This window comes from Trichomycterus rosablanca, chromosome 1 (assembly GCF_030014385.1).
Source record: "Trichomycterus rosablanca isolate fTriRos1 chromosome 1, fTriRos1.hap1, whole genome shotgun sequence".
NCBI classification, from domain to species: Eukaryota; Metazoa; Chordata; class Actinopteri; order Siluriformes; family Trichomycteridae; genus Trichomycterus; species Trichomycterus rosablanca.
Window position 1 is genome coordinate 21526921 of NC_085988.1, and position 18892 is coordinate 21545812.

Consider the following 18892-nt stretch of genomic DNA (forward strand, 5'->3'; position numbering starts at 1 on the left):
ATATAGAAGCACTTTGTAGTTCTACAATTACTGACTGTAGTCCATCTGTTTCCCTACATGCTTTGTTAGCCCCCTTTTCATGCTGTTCTTTAATGGTCAGGACTCTCCCAGGACCACTACAGAGCAGGTATTATTTGGGTGGTGGATAAATCTCAGCTCCACTTACCATATAGAAGCTCTTTGTAGTTCTACAATTACTGAATGTAGTCCATCTGTTTCTCTACATATTTTTTAGCCTGCTTTTTACCCTGTTTTTCAATGGTCAGGACCACTACAGAGCAAGTATTATTTGGGTGGTGGATCATTCTCAGCACTGCAGTGACACTGACATGGTGGTGGTGTGTTAGTGTGTGTTGTGCTGGTACGAGTGGATCAGACACAGCAGCACTGCTGAAGTATTTAAATACCGTGTCCACTCACTGACCACTCTATTAGACACTCCTACCTAGTTGGTTCACATTGTAGATGTAAAGTCAGAGACGATCGCTCATCTATTGCTGCTGTTTGAGTTGGTCATCTTCTAGACCTTCATCAGTGGTCACAGGACGCTGCCCACGGGGCGCTGTTAGCTAGATATATTTTAGGTTGGTGGACTATTCTCAGTCCAGCAGTGACAGTGAGGTGTTTAAAAACTCCATCAGCGCTGCTGTGTCTGATTTACTCATACCAGCACAACACACACTAACACACCACCACCATGTCAGTGTCACTGCAGTGCTGAGAATGATCCACCACCTAAATAATACCTGCTCTGTGGTGGTCCTGGGAGAGTCCTGACCATTGAAGAACAGCATGAAAGGGGGCAAACAAAGCATGCAGATGGACTACAGTCAGTAATTGTAGAACTACAAAGCGCTTCTATATGGTAAGTGGAGCTGATAAAATGGACAGTGAGTGTAGAAACAGGGAGGTGGTTTTAATGTTATGGCTGATCGGTGTATATAGTAGCTATATATAAAATAGCTATCTAGGTTGTTTAGTACTGAGTTTGAGTTTTTTAATTTGATTGTCTGCCGCATATTAATAAATGCTAATGTTGTTTTTACTTCTTATGGGGTAGTACAAGTATTAATTAGAAGGGGCAAACTCCACACCCAACTTCCCCCCCTTCCCCGAGTATTTGGAGCCATCCCAGATCTCCATGGTGCTGACCAGGGGGAGAGAGGTATGAGTTCCATGCTGTGAGCTGTGTGTTGAGGAGTGCAGGGGTCAGAGAGACCACACACACACACACACACACACACACACACCGGACATTACGAGATTGTCCCGTGTACCTGCTACATACACACCACTGAAGGAAGGAAGATCAGGAGGATCCGATCTGCTGGTGTTAACAGAAATGATGGAGGCGGAACTGAGCGCACACAGTCCGGATAAACTGAGCTTCAGTCCGCTACAGGACAGAGAGCTGACGCGGCTCTACTGCATGAATGGCGGCCATCACCTTCAGCTTCTCCATGACAGCACCGTGAGAGGAAGCAGAGAGGAGACCGAACCATACAGTAAGATCAGCACCTGTAATCACAGCTCGATCTGGAGATCTAATAATAAACCCACTCCAGCATGGTACTGTCGGGTATGATCAGAGAGGATCATGACGTAGCTAAACACTGATGGGTAGCAGATAGACAAGCTGTCATTTTACAAAGAGTAATGAAGTCTCCTCACATGGACCTTTAATATAAATAATCAATTACTGGTGTCTCTTAACTTTTACAGTTTTTCTCAATTGCTTTGGTGCATTTCTCTGATCAGAGTTAAAATTCTCATAACTGTTAGTTCAGCCTCCACAAGATTTAGTCATTTGTGTACATCATAGTAGCAGTTTCTCATTCCTTCCAACAAATTACAAATGCTTTTGGACATGCATGAATTGCTTCCACACAATTCTCTGCTGTTTTATAACATTATCATTTGCTTATGTCATGTCAGTCAAAATGAACTATACTTATGAATGCTGAATAGTCATTCCCTATGAAACTAATAGTCCTCATTTCATTGCTTAAATCATTACATACAAAAATGTTGAACTAGTTGTCAAAATCAGTCAAGCATATCTTACCAAAACATTTGCTGACTTTTTTAGACACTCTTTACAGGGACATAATCCCTGAGAATGAGAGGGGTCTAAATGGAGACCATCTGAACAAGTATGTTGTAATATGGGATAATGTGCGTTTTCACCACTCAGATTTGGTCAGACAGTGGTTTGCAGCACATGAAAGGATGCTGGTGGAATATCTCCCTCCCTACTTCCCATTCCTTAATCCAATAGAGGAGTTTTTCTCTGCCTGGAGGTGGAAGGTATATGACCGGCATCCACATACCCAAATGGCCCTGCTAGTGGCCATGGATGCAGCATGTGATGACATCACAGCAGAGTCCTGCAGAGGGTGGATTCGCTACTTGAGGAGATACTTTCCTTGCTGCATTGCCAGGGATGATATTCGCTGTGATGTCGATGAAAATATGTGGCCAGACAGACAGGAACGTCTGGATGTGCAAGAATGATTTACAGTACTGTGTATGTTGTATGTTCCAATTCAGTTCCAATATATACTGCAATATTGTTTACAGTTGTGCACAGCTCTACCCAAAGGGTGTTTCTTATGTTTGTTGTAAATAAGTTTGTACTTTGCTTTAGCACAATGCTGTGAACAAATTAGAATTGCAAAGAGCATATGCAGTAAAAATGTGAAACATACGTATTGTACTCATTTACCTCACTAAATACAGTAATGTGTAACTTAACTGTAGATTTTACATGGTTGTGCTAATAGTGTATAGTGCTGTCTTGAGCATTTTCAGGTTGTCACCATGATCTGACTTTTTTGCATTGGAAAACACTTACAGAGTGAACTGTCGTAATGAAAACATGACAAAGCCATTTGACTATCTTGTTCATAAACAATGGTGTCATGGTTTATTTTGATGACACTGACACTTTCATTGACATGAATACTTGCTTTTGAGGAATGAACTTTCCATTTTGAGCAAGTGACATGCTTTTGCAGGTTATCAACTAGGTTTTGCAGTTTGTACTAATTGTTTTGAGAAATGCACGTACTGTTGTGCATATGTTAATAGTGATGTGAGAAATGCACCAAAGCGACTGAGAAAAACTGTAACTTCAACTATAAAACAGTAGTTACTGGTTACACAAGATTCATCAGTTCACAAGTTTTAATGTCAAACACAGTCCTGGACAATTTAGTATTTCTAATTCACCTCACTTGCATGTCTGTGGACTGTGGGAGAAAACCGGCGCTCCCGGAGGAAACCCACACAGACACGGGGAGAACATGCAAACTCCACACAGAAAGGACCCAGTATCTTCTTGCTGTAGGGCAACAGTGCTACCCACCGAACCTCCTGAAGTACAGGAGATTATCTGTTGATGTACACATTAAGGGCGGCAGTGGGTATCACTGTCGCCTCACAGCAAGAAGGTCCTGGGTTCGACCCTCAGGTGGGGCAATTCAGGTCCTTTCTGTGTGGAGTTTGCATGTTCTCCCCGTGTCTGAGTGGGTTTCCTTCCACAATCCAGACATTCAAGTGTAACCAGTAACTACAGTTCCTGTCATGAATGTAACCAAAGTGTGTAAAACATGATGTTAAAATCCTAATAAAACTAAAACTGTACACATTTAAGGGCAGTTGTAGCCTAGTGGTTAAGGAACTGGACTAGTAATCGAAAAGTCACTGGTTCAAGCCCCACCATTGCCAGGTAGCTACTGTTGGGCCCTTGAGCAAGGCCCTTAACCCTCAATTGCTTAGACAATATACTGTCACAGTACTGTAAGTCGCTTTGGATAAAAAGCGTCTGCTAAATGCTGAAAATGTAAATTTAAATAATAAAAAAATGCATTTCCAATGTATTAGTAGTAGTAAATGAATCAATGTATTCTTTGCAAAGAAATTTCTACAAATAGGCCTACTAAGCTTTAATCAAACCAATTCAATTGACTAATCATTTACACCCCGAGGTGGTTCTGACGGAAACCTGTTTCCCCACCCGAGGTTGTTGAGACTGCCGGGCCAACAACGCTGCTCCTGCTAGATTTGACGGACCCCTGCCGTGTTTGCACCAAAAATGTCAAGAACTCACTACAGACTTTATCACAGACTGGACTGAATAATGAAAAACTCCAATTATTTTTTTGCTAGTTATAACTTTCAGTTCAATTTAGTTTTGTGTAGGGAGTTTTTCCTTGCCACTGTTGCCCTCGGCTTGCTCAACAGGGGTTTTTGGTCTGTTGGTTCTGGAGTCTGTAAAGTTGCTTTGAGATCATGTCTGTTGTAAAAAGCGCTATACAAATACAATTGACTTGATGTATAAGTATGATCATTTAACTTTACTAACTGTCCCATTTTAGCTTACCAGTTGTCCCATTATACCTGACTGTGACATCGAAGAGAGGTAGGGGTTTTTGATGTGTTAGGGTCCAAAGGTGCAAAGTTTTCCATTTGTGGATAAATGGCTCTCACTATGGTTTGCTGGCTTTGTAGCCCTTTTCCAGACTGGTAGGTTTCACATTTGTATTTAAATATCTTTCAAATGTGGCATCGTATACTGCTTTTTAGATCTTCTAGCCTGCTTCACTTTGCCAGACAGGTTTTTATTTAAGTGATGTTTAGATTCAACAAGTCTGGCAGTAATCATGCTTGAATGTGGCTGGTAAAACCGAACCCAGTTATCAATTTAATTTGGTTAACTGGTTGATTTAGTAGCTGAAGAGGGAGTTACTTTTTCACTTTTTGAATGATTTATCAACATAAAACAATCACATCTATTCTATTTTTGCTGTTTTAAAGGTATATTGCGAATTAAAGCTGTGAGTGCTGGAGTGGTGGTCATCGAGGGAATAGAGGTGAAACGTTTCCTCTCTATGAATGAAGAAGGAAAGCTGTATGGATCTGTAAGTGCAATATCTATATAAAAGTAGCAGATGTTAGACACCTTAATGTATTAATTATGTTTGAATCACTTGCACTGTACAGTATATGGGCCTTGTATGATTTTGGATATGATATAGTTCTGTTACAAATGCATAAGTAAGATTAAATATTATATTATACCATAATTATATTATGGTGCAGTGTCATTTGGGTGTGTGTGTGGGGGGGTGTTGTACATTGTCATCCAATATTTCAGAAAAGTACACAGCACATGGAACATCAAGAGACCTGAATACTTGACCCCTACAGGGAGGTGGCTCGGTTAAGCTGTGGGAGGTTATGAATGGATCTGCTTATCAATGTAACAGTACAATAAGACAGTGCTCATAATCAAAATACCACTTGGGAAAATATCTTTTAAAGTGGGCCTGTACTCACCAGCATTTCTACATCTTACTATTGTGTGTACCATGACTTTTTTCACACACTTCTCACAAGCTGCCGGTACTCTTTTTTTGGCCTCTCCATATCAGGTTCTAAATGATTTATATTGACAGATATTAACTACATTACCCGGGGGGCATTTCTAATGCTTATCCGTTTCTGTTCTCATGGAGTCTAGAAGAAGATAACATTAATTTAGAATGTTATACTTAATAACCTGCTGAAACACACATCAACATATTAATAAGAATACTGGCACTTTTCCCCATTTCAAGCACTGCTTTCTGGTATAGATAAGTAGAATGTCCACCTGAAGCTGTTCTGGCTTTTGGTGATCTACAACATTTTAAGTTGGGCTTTCCTTTATTTATCTTCCCCAAATAATACTATTCACTATTACATATTTGATATGAAGCAAAAATGTACGTCAATACAAACACAACTTCTCTGTGTGTGTGTGTTTGCATTTTGCAGTTATCTGTAACAGATGAAAGTTACTTCTTGGAGAGGATTGAAGAAAACCACTACAATACGTACCAGTCCCAAAAGTACGGCCCAAACTGGTACGTCGGAATAAAAAAGAACGGGGACCCAAAACGAGGTTCCAGGACACACATTGGACAGAAGGCCATTTTCTTCCTACCTCGGCAGGTGGATTAACCAATAGACCAAAATACACGTATCAAACATAGCTAAACTAACCTGAGCTGCTTTTTAAAAAGTGTTTGACTGAATTCTTAAGTTGACCTGTTTTTGTGAGATGCTATTTTTGTGAAATGTAATAACTTATAAGACTGTTATATATTGCGTAGTGAGACTGTATACAGCATGTACAGCATATGTATATATATATATATATATATATGTATTTATATATATATATATATATATAGCGTATACAGAGACTGTATACAGCAAAACAATGTGAAATTGACCTTTTTATGTTATTCTGTTATTTTTTTATAGTCAAATGCACTGCTGTTTTAAAGAATACATTATTTTTTAAATGAGAACCTGCAGCCAAAATTAGATATGTGAATGCCAAATAAACAGCTTTTTAAATGAACATCAAATTAACATCTATGTTCAGCATACTCATCTAACCATTCATCGATAACAACATATTAATAAAGTGTAAAAGTATAGTGGGCAAAAGGAATTCAATGAAATTGTATTTATTACAAATGACACATGCTATATGATCATATAAAGATAATGAACTATCATCTTGATTTTGTTTGTTCTGTCTTTTTTTTTATTATCCTCGCCAGGGTCGCTGGTAAACACTGGGTGCAGGGTAGGAACACCCTTGACAGGGCGCAAAGGATGTCCCACTTCGGCTTATACATAGCCAATCGTGTCAGTGTAGATGATTGGCCCGCCGATAGCACTACTGAGATTGGAACCCAGAATTCGGCAGTGTGACTGCTGCGCTACCCAGGCATTTGCTTTATTTTATGTTTGTTTGTTTGTTTATTAGAATTTTAACGTCATGTTTTACACTTTGGTTCCATTCATGACAGGTTATATCACAAGTTTATATCGAACACAGTCATGGCCAATTTAGTGTCTCCAATTCACCTTACATGCAAACTCCACACAGAAAGGACCCGGACCGCCCCACCTGGGGATCGAAACCAGGACCTTCTTGCTGTGAGGCAACAGTGCTACCCACTTAGCCACCGTGCCGCCCCTTTAGTTTAAGTAAACGTTATTACATTTGAAAGCTTTAATGCACCAACTTAGACTCTGTAGAAATTATTTAAACTCTGATCTCAGCAGTGTGTTAGTACATTAGCCCGCTGCTCCACCCAGGAACCCTGATAAAATCAATTAAAGTGGTTTCACTTATGATTTAATGATGAAATCAAACTTAGTGAGGTAGTAGGGCAGTTGTAGCCTAGTGGTTAAGGTACTTGACTAGTAAGCAGAAGGTTGCCGGTTCAAACCCCACCACTACCAGGTTGCCACTGTTGGGCCCTTGAGCAAGGCCCTTAACCCTCAATTGCTTAAAAACTGTATACTGTAAGTCGCTTTGGATAAAAGCGTCTGCTAAATGCCGAAAATGTAAATGTAGTGACAGGCTAAGTTTTAAAGCTGTTCTACACTGTAACTCCATGATGAAACTTTTATACTTGTCTGATTAAAAATTTATTAAGATTTGTTTATGGGGAGCTCTGGTGGCACAGCAGTTTTACACGCTTATGGACCACTGCAGTGTTCAAACTCTGAGCAGTGTTCAAATCTCAGCAGAGCCACCGACCTGACTGCATCCAGACAAACTCCACAGGCTGTGTTTGAGGGAGGGATGGTTCCAGCCGTCTCTTGATATGCAATCTCTGGACTAGTCCAGGTACCTGCACAAGGTAGGGGGAGGCACATGGAGCCTAGCGTGGCTCTCCGTACATGATACGGCTCTGTGTGGGAACCCAAAACAGACAGGTGATGAAAAGCAGGCGCAGTTGGACATGTGCCGGAGGGAGTGTGGTGTGGTGTGGTGATCCGGCTCTGCTTGACCAGATTTGGGGTTGTGCAAGCAGCAGCAGATTCACAAACAGGAATTGAAATTGGCTAGATTGGGAGATAAAGGAGAAAAATGTTTAGAAAGGAGATTTGTTCATGAAATTTGTTTAGTGTTACAGCAGGTAATTATGATATGGGTCATTTTCTGTTGTTGCCTAACTGTTGTTTGTTTATTAGGATTTTAACGTCATGTTTTACACTTTGGTTACATTCATGACAGGACCGATAGTTACTCATTACACAAGATTCATCAGTTCACAAGGTTATATCGAACACAGTCATGGACAATTTAGCATCTCCAATTCACCTCACTTGCACGTCTTTTGACTGGAAGGAAACCGGAGCACCCGGAAACCCATGCAGACACGGGGAGAACATGCAAACTCCACACAGAAAAGACCCTGACCGCTCCACTGTCTAACTGTTGTAAACCCAAAGAACCGACGCAAAATAGAGATAAAAACTATTCAATTCTGTTACTGTCAACAGGACCACAAAGACACTGGTGTTGCTACAGGAGCAAAGTTTATTAAAATTTATTTGCACAAGTGTAAACATACAAATCACTATATAGCACACTGTGCAGAACTAATTCATCACCATGCTCATCACAGATATCTGAACAAATTAATGGGTTAACGTGTGTAAACTTGGTAAGCTACTGTTACTTTTGGCATTGTAAATCACTGTTTAGTAAGGATGACTGAAAAAAAATTAGTCTACTGACAAGTAGATGATACTGCATGCTTAATCACTCTGAACTTCTGCGATTTTTGGTCCTATTAACAGCAAAATCTTCGAAACCGTTTAAAGACTCGTGAATCATAATTTTGGCTTAAGGCCTCTATATACATCGATTCCATCTTCGTCCAATTTTCGAAGTGTTTTCGAAGTCTTTTACACATCTAGTCTTTGCATTTCACAGAATAAAAATGGTTACAACACTTACTCACAAAGTAAAACGAATTTCCCAGCACTGTTAATAAGAAGCCTGAAAGCATCCAAGATAATTACTGGGTATGTGGAACATTTTGCAAGGCATCAATTGTGTATATACTTGGTGTTTATATATGGCTGTTCATAAACACCGTCAGTGTGCTAATTCCTAAATATTAAAAACACTGCATTCAATTTATATTCATGGTTGATTGCACCAGATATTAGTTCCAGATAAATACATGATTAGGGGATTATCAGCATCCTTGTTTAGTCATTTTACTGTGTTGCATTGTTTGATACAACCATATTCTTCTTTGCACTCCATTCTGAAGACTCGAAGCCAAGTTTTGCCATTTTCTTAAATTTGTAAAAAGTCCTGAGGCGAGAAGTCTGCACAAAAACATAGAATTAGCTGCACAGGCATCAGCAAGACAATCTTTGTTTGTTTGACATTTACACGCCCGCACTTTTGTATTGTTGTAGTAATTATGCCATGACAGATTTACCTTCAATAGATAAAAAGGACTCGGGTGCGAGGGAGGGTGGAAAAGGAATGATCAGCCATGTTACGCACTCTGGAGTAATTAATGAATCCTCTGAGGAACATGAGGAACCCTGTCGAAAAAAAGATAAGCACTTACCAACATAGCAAGGTTTGGCAGAAGGGATAGAAGTGATTTATTCTTTTTTAATGTACAGCTGATATAAAAAGCCCTGTTAAAATAGCAGGTTTTGTGATGTAAAACTTCGGTTGGGTTAGGGTGTCAGGAAAAACATCTAAGCCCGCCTCAATTTTACAAAAACCTACAAATCTGTCAAAACCATGTGTTCTGAAGAGACTAATGTTGGACTTTTTGGACATAATTCCAATTTCCAAGATATGTTTGGTGCAAAAAACAAAAACACAACACTGAATCACCAAAACACCACCAGACACACAGTGAAGCATGGTGGTGGCAGCATTATAACAGGGGTGTGTAGACTTTTTATATCCAGTGTATGTTCCCATACTGAATCCCATACTCACCTATAACCAAAGATATCCACCACAGCCAATACTGTCCATCAAAGTAGCCCGTGAAATATGTGGAAAACTGATTCAACAAACAAGAAAAGCAACACTTTAGCACAGAATTCAGTTTCTATTAATAGAATAAATTAATGGGTGTTAATAAAAACCAAAGGTGTCACAAACTGATACACACTGCCTGCCCTAAATCCCTTTTTTTAAGAAACAAGATGAGTAGAAGTCTGCTACCAGGAGACATTTTATAAACTAATCAATTTCCCTTCTTAGCTAAAAATCTCTAAACACTTATAGTATACACACACAAGCAAAAATATTAGGACCATCCATCCATGATGCTGTCAAAACAGCTCGGATCCATTAAGACATGACTCAACAACACATCTCATGGAGCCCCGTGGTATCTGGTACCAGGACATTACCAGCAGGTCCTTTAACATATGTACGTTGGTGAATCGTCCTACAGTGCATTCAGGGACCATCTGTTCCAATGTGCATGGATCTGTTCCCTTTCAACTGATCAATCCAGTCAACCTTCTTCCAATGCTCCATATGAGCATGGGCACTTTTACTGGCTTGTGGTGGAAAACATATGAGTATCTTAAAGACACCCAGTCATCACATCAGTGAACCACAATGAAAATAATAATTAAAAAAATAAACAGGTATTCACTCTCTTGTTTATATGTAGTATATTTCATAAATGTCAACTAAAAAGTTATATAACACAAAGATGTTTAATGACAACTGAGAAGAAACTATTCGAACACTATAGTAATCTGATATTTGGCAAATGAGTCATAGTTCAATTAATGCTGTCAATTAAAAAGATCATTTTAATTAATTTCCAATAACCCATTGTGGTTTTCAATTTAAAGCAATGCTGCAGATCTTTAGAGAGTAAGAGTAAAGATTTGTAACACACGCTCAACCACCCTGTGCCACCATGTGCCAGTACTTTACTAATAAACCGGAAGCCATTTAGTGTCAGTATGAAGTTTGACTGCATGTTAAAACTCTGCAAATGTTTTGTTTGTTTTTTTCTTTATATAAATGATATGAATTTTTATCACTTTACGTGGAATGTAAAGGCTCTTACCCTGACAATCAGGACCCACTTAACTAGGGAGAGACCAAAGCCAGAGATGGCTCCATAGCGCCCTGCTGCTGAGGTGGTCAGGCAGAAAGACAGAAAGAAGCCAATCCAGTTGAAGAGGAAAGCCACTGGAAATAACCAACACAGAAGATCAACACTGTTTTATATTAAAAGACATCTATTTTCAGCCTTAAGAACGTTTTACTGCTTTGCATGGTGAAGGTCTTTTTCACTTCAGCTGATTAGGAAGGCAAATAGAAGAACTTTAAATGCCCTAATCCACAGGGTAACAATTAACAAATGCTCATGTTCACTATTATTCAACTCTCAGCCTCAGGAAATTCTTTTCTGCCTTCTTTTAACCTTTAATAAGCAATTTTGGTGCTACCAAGCTTCTGAATCCTCTGAAATCTTTGCTATTCTTTTCATATAAAAGCTTCCAGCTCATTGAGGTTTGTTGGCTTTCTTTAAATCCCACCAAAAAAATTTCTGGGGGACTTAAATCTAAAGAATAAGGTCACTCCACGATAATCCAGGACTAATTCCTTAAACAAGCTTTGGTTGACTTGGAAGTGTGATTGGGATAAAGTCAGTGGTCATTGTTTTTCACCACTGTAGGCATAAAATTCGTTCTCAAAATGCCTTGTTATTTCTGTGAGTCCATGATGTTGCCAGTCACATGGTCATGCGTCTTGGAATGCAGCCATGAAGTCCTGGGCAGTTAAGTGGTCTTATCGTTGCTATAGACACATTTGTCCCAGCATTCTTCAGGTCATTCCGTAAATCTTTTGCACTAAAAGGGAGTGGGGGTGGGTTTCCTCATGTGTCTCAGGGAACTGAGATTGCCAACAAGTTTTTGTAACTTCCAAACAACACCCTAAATAGTGCCTCTAGGAATGTTTAAGGTCTTCTTATTCCCATTGGCCCTTTGGTGCAATTAAATGATTCTCTCTTAGCTTTTGTGATAGCTCCTTAGTTTTCACCATGGTTGCAACATACCTTGAACACTTGAATCTCTGAGTGGTTCTTATACAACACATCAAAGCTGAAGCAAATTAGGGCATGCTATTGAGTTTCCAATGGATTAATTATGTTGTAACCCAACTTTTAGATTATACAGACTAGCAGCAGGTTTTAGGATTAGCAATATCATGCAGGGGTTGAATAACTTGTCAGTATTAACAAAATATCCTGCCTCTTAAATACATCATTTATTTTCCTTCTTCATTTGCTGCATCATTTAACTGATAAAAGACTTAATTTAAAGCTAAATCTAGCTATGCAGAGGAGTGTAGAGAGAAATAACCTTACTTTCATTGAGGGCTTAAATAGGTCCCACATTTTGTGTTTGTCCAATATGTTACATTTAGCAAATATATAGTAAATATATATTAAAAGTGTCGATTTCTCTCTATAGTTTACATAGGAAATCAACTACTTGCATGCTAGGAATATTGTTTTTTTCATGAAATAAATTACACATTAGTACTTTAACCATTATGTTTGGTTCTGTATGTATAAAATATGTGACTTACTGAAAAACGTCAGCATAAAAATGCCATCATTCCCGACACGCAGTTGGTCAATATCATCAAAGTCATCTCTGGGTACAAACTCCTCATCCTGTCATAAACACAGTGTTAGGAAACATTAAGTCACTTTGCATAAAAGCATCTAACAGTTGTACACAATCCAAGCAATTAAAGGCTTTGCTTAAATGACCAACAGTGGCAACCTGGCAGTGGTGGGTCTTTTAGATAACTAGCCCACTGCCATGTATTACATAAAACACATACAGAAAACACTGTGTGGGCACAAAAGCAAATAAAAAAGGCATCTGAGTAAAAGGTGTTTTCTCACCTGGGCTGTCATAAGAGGAAGAGCAGACTCTGCCTTGGTTCTCTCTGCTTCATCGTATGAAGGTAAAGATGTAGCGACATTGTATGAAGGGGGTTTGGGGTAACTGCCATCATCTTTGTAATCAAAAAATGCTGCTGAAAGATGTACATAAACAAAACTGGTCAAGAAACTGTAATAGTTGAAAAGGTGCCTATTTGTAAAAACTTTCAATCTATATAAATACAGCATTGTATATGTTCTGTGAATCACCAAATGTTTATAAAGTAAAAACAGAAATGAACAGTTCTCAGAAAACAATGATACTGCATATTACACATTGAACTTGACATTAAACCTTAAAACTGCAAATAGTGAAATTACAGAATCTATAGACATTAGATTGGCAGCAAGCTACCTAACCTTCCAGGTAGGTTTAACTATTAAAATACATTGTAGCCTGTCAGAAATAATAAATAAATAAATATATATAAACAAGTTACATTATATTAACAGTTTATTTTACTAATAACAGCATTTATTGTGTTAAAGTCAGTAGCTTCTACCTGTGTCAGGTGCAATGCTGTTGTAGGGAGGGGGAGCATCAGATGCTTGCTGGAGCACCTCAGGCGTCTCTGTTTCTTCCTCATTGGTTAACTGCAAGAGAAAAAATTACCCTTTAATGAGTTCATCAGAACCATACTTTTTACAGCCTTTCCATTTACAATTTACTTTCCATTTTTATTTCAATTAACTTTTTTTTAATGTTCTGAAGATAAGAGTACATTTAACGTTCGTGTTTTACCTAAGCATTATCCTGGGCAGGGCAGTTTGAGATTTTCCTGGAATCACTAAGCGCAATGCAGTAACAAAAAAGCCAATCACAATGCAGCAAAATTACTCACAAGCAGGTTAAATCCATGATTTTAATATTTGACAGTCATATACAAATTGCCACATTTAAATATATTTGCTGGTTCCTCGCCAATGCGGAAAACTCTGGTCTGCATAACCGATTCGGCACAGCTTTACACCACAACATAGGCAATCATGTTGTGTATGTAGTAGACGTCCATGTGTAGACGCCCAACCGGCCAACACAGCTGAGATTCCTGGTTCTTGGCAGTAATTAGAAGAACTTTTAATCATATACATTTTACTAGAAGATATGAATGCTTGTCAGGATGTTTAACCATTTATAATTGGCATTATTAGTTGTGTGTGGTCAGGTCCTAACATACTGTATATTAGTAGCAAACCAATTTTAACCACACCCAGACATGATCACTCCCAGCCTTGTTAAATCTAAACAGCACTTTCAAAACCTGTCTGGCAAAGTGAAGAAGGCTAGAAGGTCTTAAAAAGCCACATGTGATGCCTCGTTCTAAATCGCTGAAATCTACCAGTCGGAAAAACTGTTAAAAAGCCATTGCAGAGGCTCTGGGATTCGAGGAACCACAGTGAGAGCCATTATTCACAAATGGAGAAATTTGGAAGAGTGAACCTTTCTCCAGGAGTGGCAGGCTTACCAAAATGTTACCAATAACACATTAATGACTCATCCAGGAGGTCACAGAATTCTAAACAAACTCTAAACAACTGCACGCCTCGATTGCCGTAGTTAAGGTTAAGGTTAAGGTTACACGATTTTACAATAAGAAAACCTCTGGGTGGCAAAAATGGCATCCATGGGAGTGTTGCAAGGTGCATACCACTGCTGACCAAAAAGACCACAAAGGTTCATCTCACATTTTCCAAAAAATCTAGATGACCCTGAAGACTTTTGGGATAAAATTATCTGGACTAATGACTCAAAGGTGGACCTTATTGGAAGACTTGGGTCCCATTAAATCTGGCATAAGAACACCATAGCAACAGTCAAATATGGTGGTGGTATTGTGATGGCCTGGGGTTGATTTGCCTACAACAAGACCTGGTATACTTGACATAACTGATAGAAGCATACATTCTGCTCTCTATCAGAAAATCCTTAATGAGAATGTCCACTCATCCCATACCACTAAGATACTGTACGGCCTTAGGTAAATGAGAAGTTCACAATTTGGGCAAGAAACGTGGGCCAAATTCCTCCACAGTGATGTAACAGATTAATTTACATTTTCGGCAGACGCCTTTATCCAAAGTGACTTACAGTACTGTGACAGTATACAGTCTGAGCAATTGAGGGTTAAGGGCCTTGCTCAAGGGCCCAACAGTGGTAACCGCTAGGCTACAACTGCCCTAGATTCATTACAAAGGTTTGGTTGCAGTTGTTACAGACAAGGGTGGCATAACCAGTTAATAAATTTAAGGTGGCAATTACTTTTTCGCACTGTAATATATATTTTAATGAAAGGAATGATAATGTAAAAGCTGCATTTTATGTTTACTCGTGTTGTCTTTATCTTATATTAAAATTACTTGGAAGATCTAAACCATTTGTAAGTGACATACAGACATGGGACCAGCTGAACACTGCATTAAAGTGTTTCCCTTATGACAGCTTTATTTTATCCATGATAAAGCTGATCTTCGGAATGAAGTGCCTATAGCTGTACTTACACAAAATGTTAATGCATCAATTGACAGTAAATCAAAGTGAACTTTATTGTCATTCAGACTATACAACTAGGAGTGCACAGCTGAACGAGACTGCGTTTCTCAAGCTCCAATGTGCAAAATATGAAAAAAAGAGCACATACGAGACAAAATATACGTTAAGTTTAAAAAAGATAGACGTTAAGTAAACATCTTGCACAGACATTGTAGACAGACATAAAATATATGTTAAGTAAAGTAAAAAAATACACTTAATGTGTATATATTAATTATTAATTCATTTATTCTGTGCAATATCTTAAGCCACTCAGGGCATGTGCAATACCCCACTACTACCTCACTGCTGTTTTAAAACAATCTACTGTACTTTTTTTATAACTATAGTTTAGTCTTTATTCTTTATATTTAAGATTCGTATACATACATGTGTGTGTTGTGTATTTGTATATAATTTTTTTGCTTCTATTCTTACTTACTGTATGTGTAAGCACCGTTGGATTGCTACTTAATTTCGTTGTACACTGTGCAATGACAATAAAGGTATCATATTTTATATATGTGTGTATATATATACATATCATAAAATTTGTCAATTTATTTAAGAAATGGCTTGCAGTTTGTCTTTCGACTTCACTCGCAAAATCCGCGATGGGACTGAAGCTCCTAGTGATTAAGTGACTAATGAAGTGTATTGCTTTGGCAATACGAATGTCCCTATTTGTCATGCCAATAAAGCTTCTTTTGAGTTTGAGTTTGAGAAGTGACGGTGTAGAGCTCAAACGAGCTGTCAATCAAAACAGAATTCAGCCTTTCCACTGATCCTCCAATCATCTTGCAGAAGCTCAGCGTCCAGACCCGCCCACAGCCCCATTCACCCCCAGAGACGCTCAGCGTCCGGGGGCGGGACAAAATCGAGGCATTTATCCAATGACCGGCGAGTTTCGGAGCATTAAAAAAAAAACCTCAACGCAGTCCCATAGAGGTGAAGAGACGCTCAGCTTCTGCGGGTAAATGCATTGACACTACGGGAATGTATGAGTTAAGTTAAGAAAATCGAGTCGATTGTGATAATTAGCTGATTCTGAACGAACTCGTCTTCGAGATATACGTGTTCTAACGCATTTGTAATCAACGAAATGTTAACACAACTGTACATATTTGACCATTTAATTTTGGACATTTTAGGGGACGCTGAGCTTCCCTTGCAGTCTTAGAGAAATCGCCACTGATACATATATATATTTATATACACATTAAGTAAAAAATATTGCACATAATTAGCAGTGGTGAGGTAACTGTTATTGCACAGTGTTACTGTAAATATGCTACTGGTGAAGTAATAAATAAAATGCCTGGTGTTAAATACTTGAGTTATTGCACATAGTAAAAGAGTAGCAGCATGATGTAGGTATTAACTCTTAATAAATAAATGTGTTTAGATAGTCTGTAAGTGTGACCAGGTATGTAAGTATAGTATACAGTATATAGTGTATAGTATACAGGTAGGTAAGTGATAGTATACCTTAACAACAGCACTAAATTGAAATAAAAAGGAATTGAAACATCATAAGTGCTGAATTATCATACAGCCAGATTAACTGTGCCAGCTAATGTTAGTTCACTCAAGCAATCAGCTGATAGTACTGTAACCAAAACAAGGCCAAAACAGTCCACCTGCATTCAATTCAAATCTTTTTACCAACTTGACTAGTATTGGTGACTATTTAATACCACCTAAAATCTACATGAATCTGAAATCGTATCAAGTAAAAAAAAAAAGAAAGGAAACTTTGATCAAAGCCACCAAAGGCCCCGTGGTACCATAAGTATTTCAGCCAGCTAATTAGCTCGGTTAATATAGATATGGTTTACTATTTTAAATCTGTCTAATCCCATTTAGTATAAACTATACTCCCATATATATATATATATATATATACCATAACCACGGTTTGATATATATATATACAGATACACTAATATAATCGAGTCTAAAATCATTTATGTGATTTTAACAGTTAGCAAGCTGGTTAAGTTGATAGCTAACTAGCTATCTAGCGTAGAGACGTTCTTACCTGCACATATCCGCTTCTTTGCTCAGCCATTCTTCTGCTGGTCAACACCACCTAGTTATTCATACACGTCGCTGGCTAAATAAATTAGCTAGCTTTATAATTTTTATATCCTGCTCTATCTGTTTTAAATGTATATAGTTTTGCTCCTGTTAAAAACTAAAAGGTCAGCGGACTAGTTTACACGCAACAGAAATGGCCGTCACTGCGCATGCGCACTTAGCCGCTGTTAGGTTTGGGCAGATTGCGTGGGGCTAAAGATTTTGTTATATAAATTTTTATATATATTTATTATATAACTAATATTTTATATATAAAGGTGTTAAATAAGTAATTAAATACTTCATAACTGCAGCTCACGGAAAAGGCGGTCAATTTCAACAGCCTGAATGAAAAATTAATACAGTGGTACCGTGAACCTCAACATCAGTTGGTTCTGGGAGTGGCGTTGAGTTTAAAAGACGTTGAGTTTCAAGGGATTTTTTTTCCCATAAGGATGTATGGGAAACCTGTAGTGCGTTCCATGGTCCCGTGGACTTAAATATATATTGTGCTAATGTAAAATAATGGGGTTGTTTTTGACACGAGCTATAACACAAGTTTTGAAGTGAAACAGTATGAAAAATCCAGCTAAACACAGATACATGTGGAGCTTTCAGAGTGGATTTGACGATTATTCCACACAAATGCAGATTCGTCTCATATGCGCACTTTGTCGACGTATTACTGCACCGCTCAAGCCGAGCGCAAAACAAAGCGACTGTTCATTGTTAATTTGAAATTAAATAAATATTTTTTTTAAAAACAAACTGAACACCGAGTTTAAGGGTACAAATTTCTCAACGAAGGGCGTTGAGTTTCAAAGATTTTGAGTTTAGGGGACGTTAAGTTACAAGGTACCACTGTAATAATAATAAAGATTAAAACTCGTCTTGTCTCTGCTCTATTTTTTCCAATCTTATCAAATATTATAGGAAAAGGGTTTTATTTTTTTGTTATAAATGTACTTTTGAGATTATGCTAGCTAAATATTCTTACATTTTTACCCATATTTACCAGGACTGTAGGTATTCATTAGACTAACTGTATATTGTAAACTATTTCAATAGCTGTACATGATGTTAATTAAAAAAAGTTTGTGATCTTAATAAAATTAGTATGTACGTAAATAAAATACTGTACATATAATTAATCTAAAAACACAACCTATTGTATTGTAACCTACTGTAGAGAAAAATTTTTTTTTACATATACACTGATCAGCCATAACATTAAAACCACCTCCTTGTTTCTACACACTGTTCATTTTATCAGCTCCACTTACCATACAGAAGCACTTTGTAGTTCTACAATTACTGACTGTAGTCAATCTGTTTCTCTGCATGCTTTGTTAGCCCCTTTCAAGCTGTTCGTCAATGATCAGGACCCCCAAAGGACCACCACAGAGCAGGTATTATTTAGGTGGTGGATCATTCTCAGCACTGCAGTGACACT

General features: G+C 38.1%; 2 protein-coding genes across 3 annotated transcripts; one reads left to right on the top strand and one right to left on the bottom strand.

The window, feature by feature from the left end:
- The first annotated feature begins 1255 nt into the window (after positions 1–1255).
- On the top strand, positions 1256–6158 carry fgf1a (fibroblast growth factor 1a). Its single transcript, XM_063000960.1, has 3 exons — positions 1256–1505; positions 4819–4922; positions 5821–6158. The coding sequence occupies exons 1-3, from the start codon at positions 1343–1345 to the stop codon at positions 6004–6006; spliced, it is 453 nt and encodes a 150-aa protein (XP_062857030.1). The 5' UTR covers positions 1256–1342; the 3' UTR covers positions 6007–6158.
- Positions 6159–8375: 2217 nt separating this feature from the next.
- Positions 8376–17595, bottom strand: ndfip1 (Nedd4 family interacting protein 1). Of its 2 annotated transcripts, none has more exons than XM_062990173.1 (8): positions 17402–17595; positions 13334–13424; positions 12792–12922; positions 12467–12554; positions 10935–11059; positions 9836–9902; positions 9315–9423; positions 8376–9198 (listed from the first exon to the last, which is right to left on the bottom strand). In XM_062990173.1, the coding sequence occupies exons 1-7, from the start codon at positions 17429–17431 to the stop codon at positions 9317–9319; spliced, it is 639 nt and encodes a 212-aa protein (XP_062846243.1). In that variant the 5' UTR covers positions 17432–17595; the 3' UTR covers positions 8376–9198; positions 9315–9316. The 2 variants fall into 2 exon arrangements, with proteins under 2 accessions (XP_062846243.1, XP_062846235.1); XM_062990165.1 differs by having other exon boundaries at positions 12792–12925.
- Positions 17596–18892: the final 1297 nt, after the last annotated feature.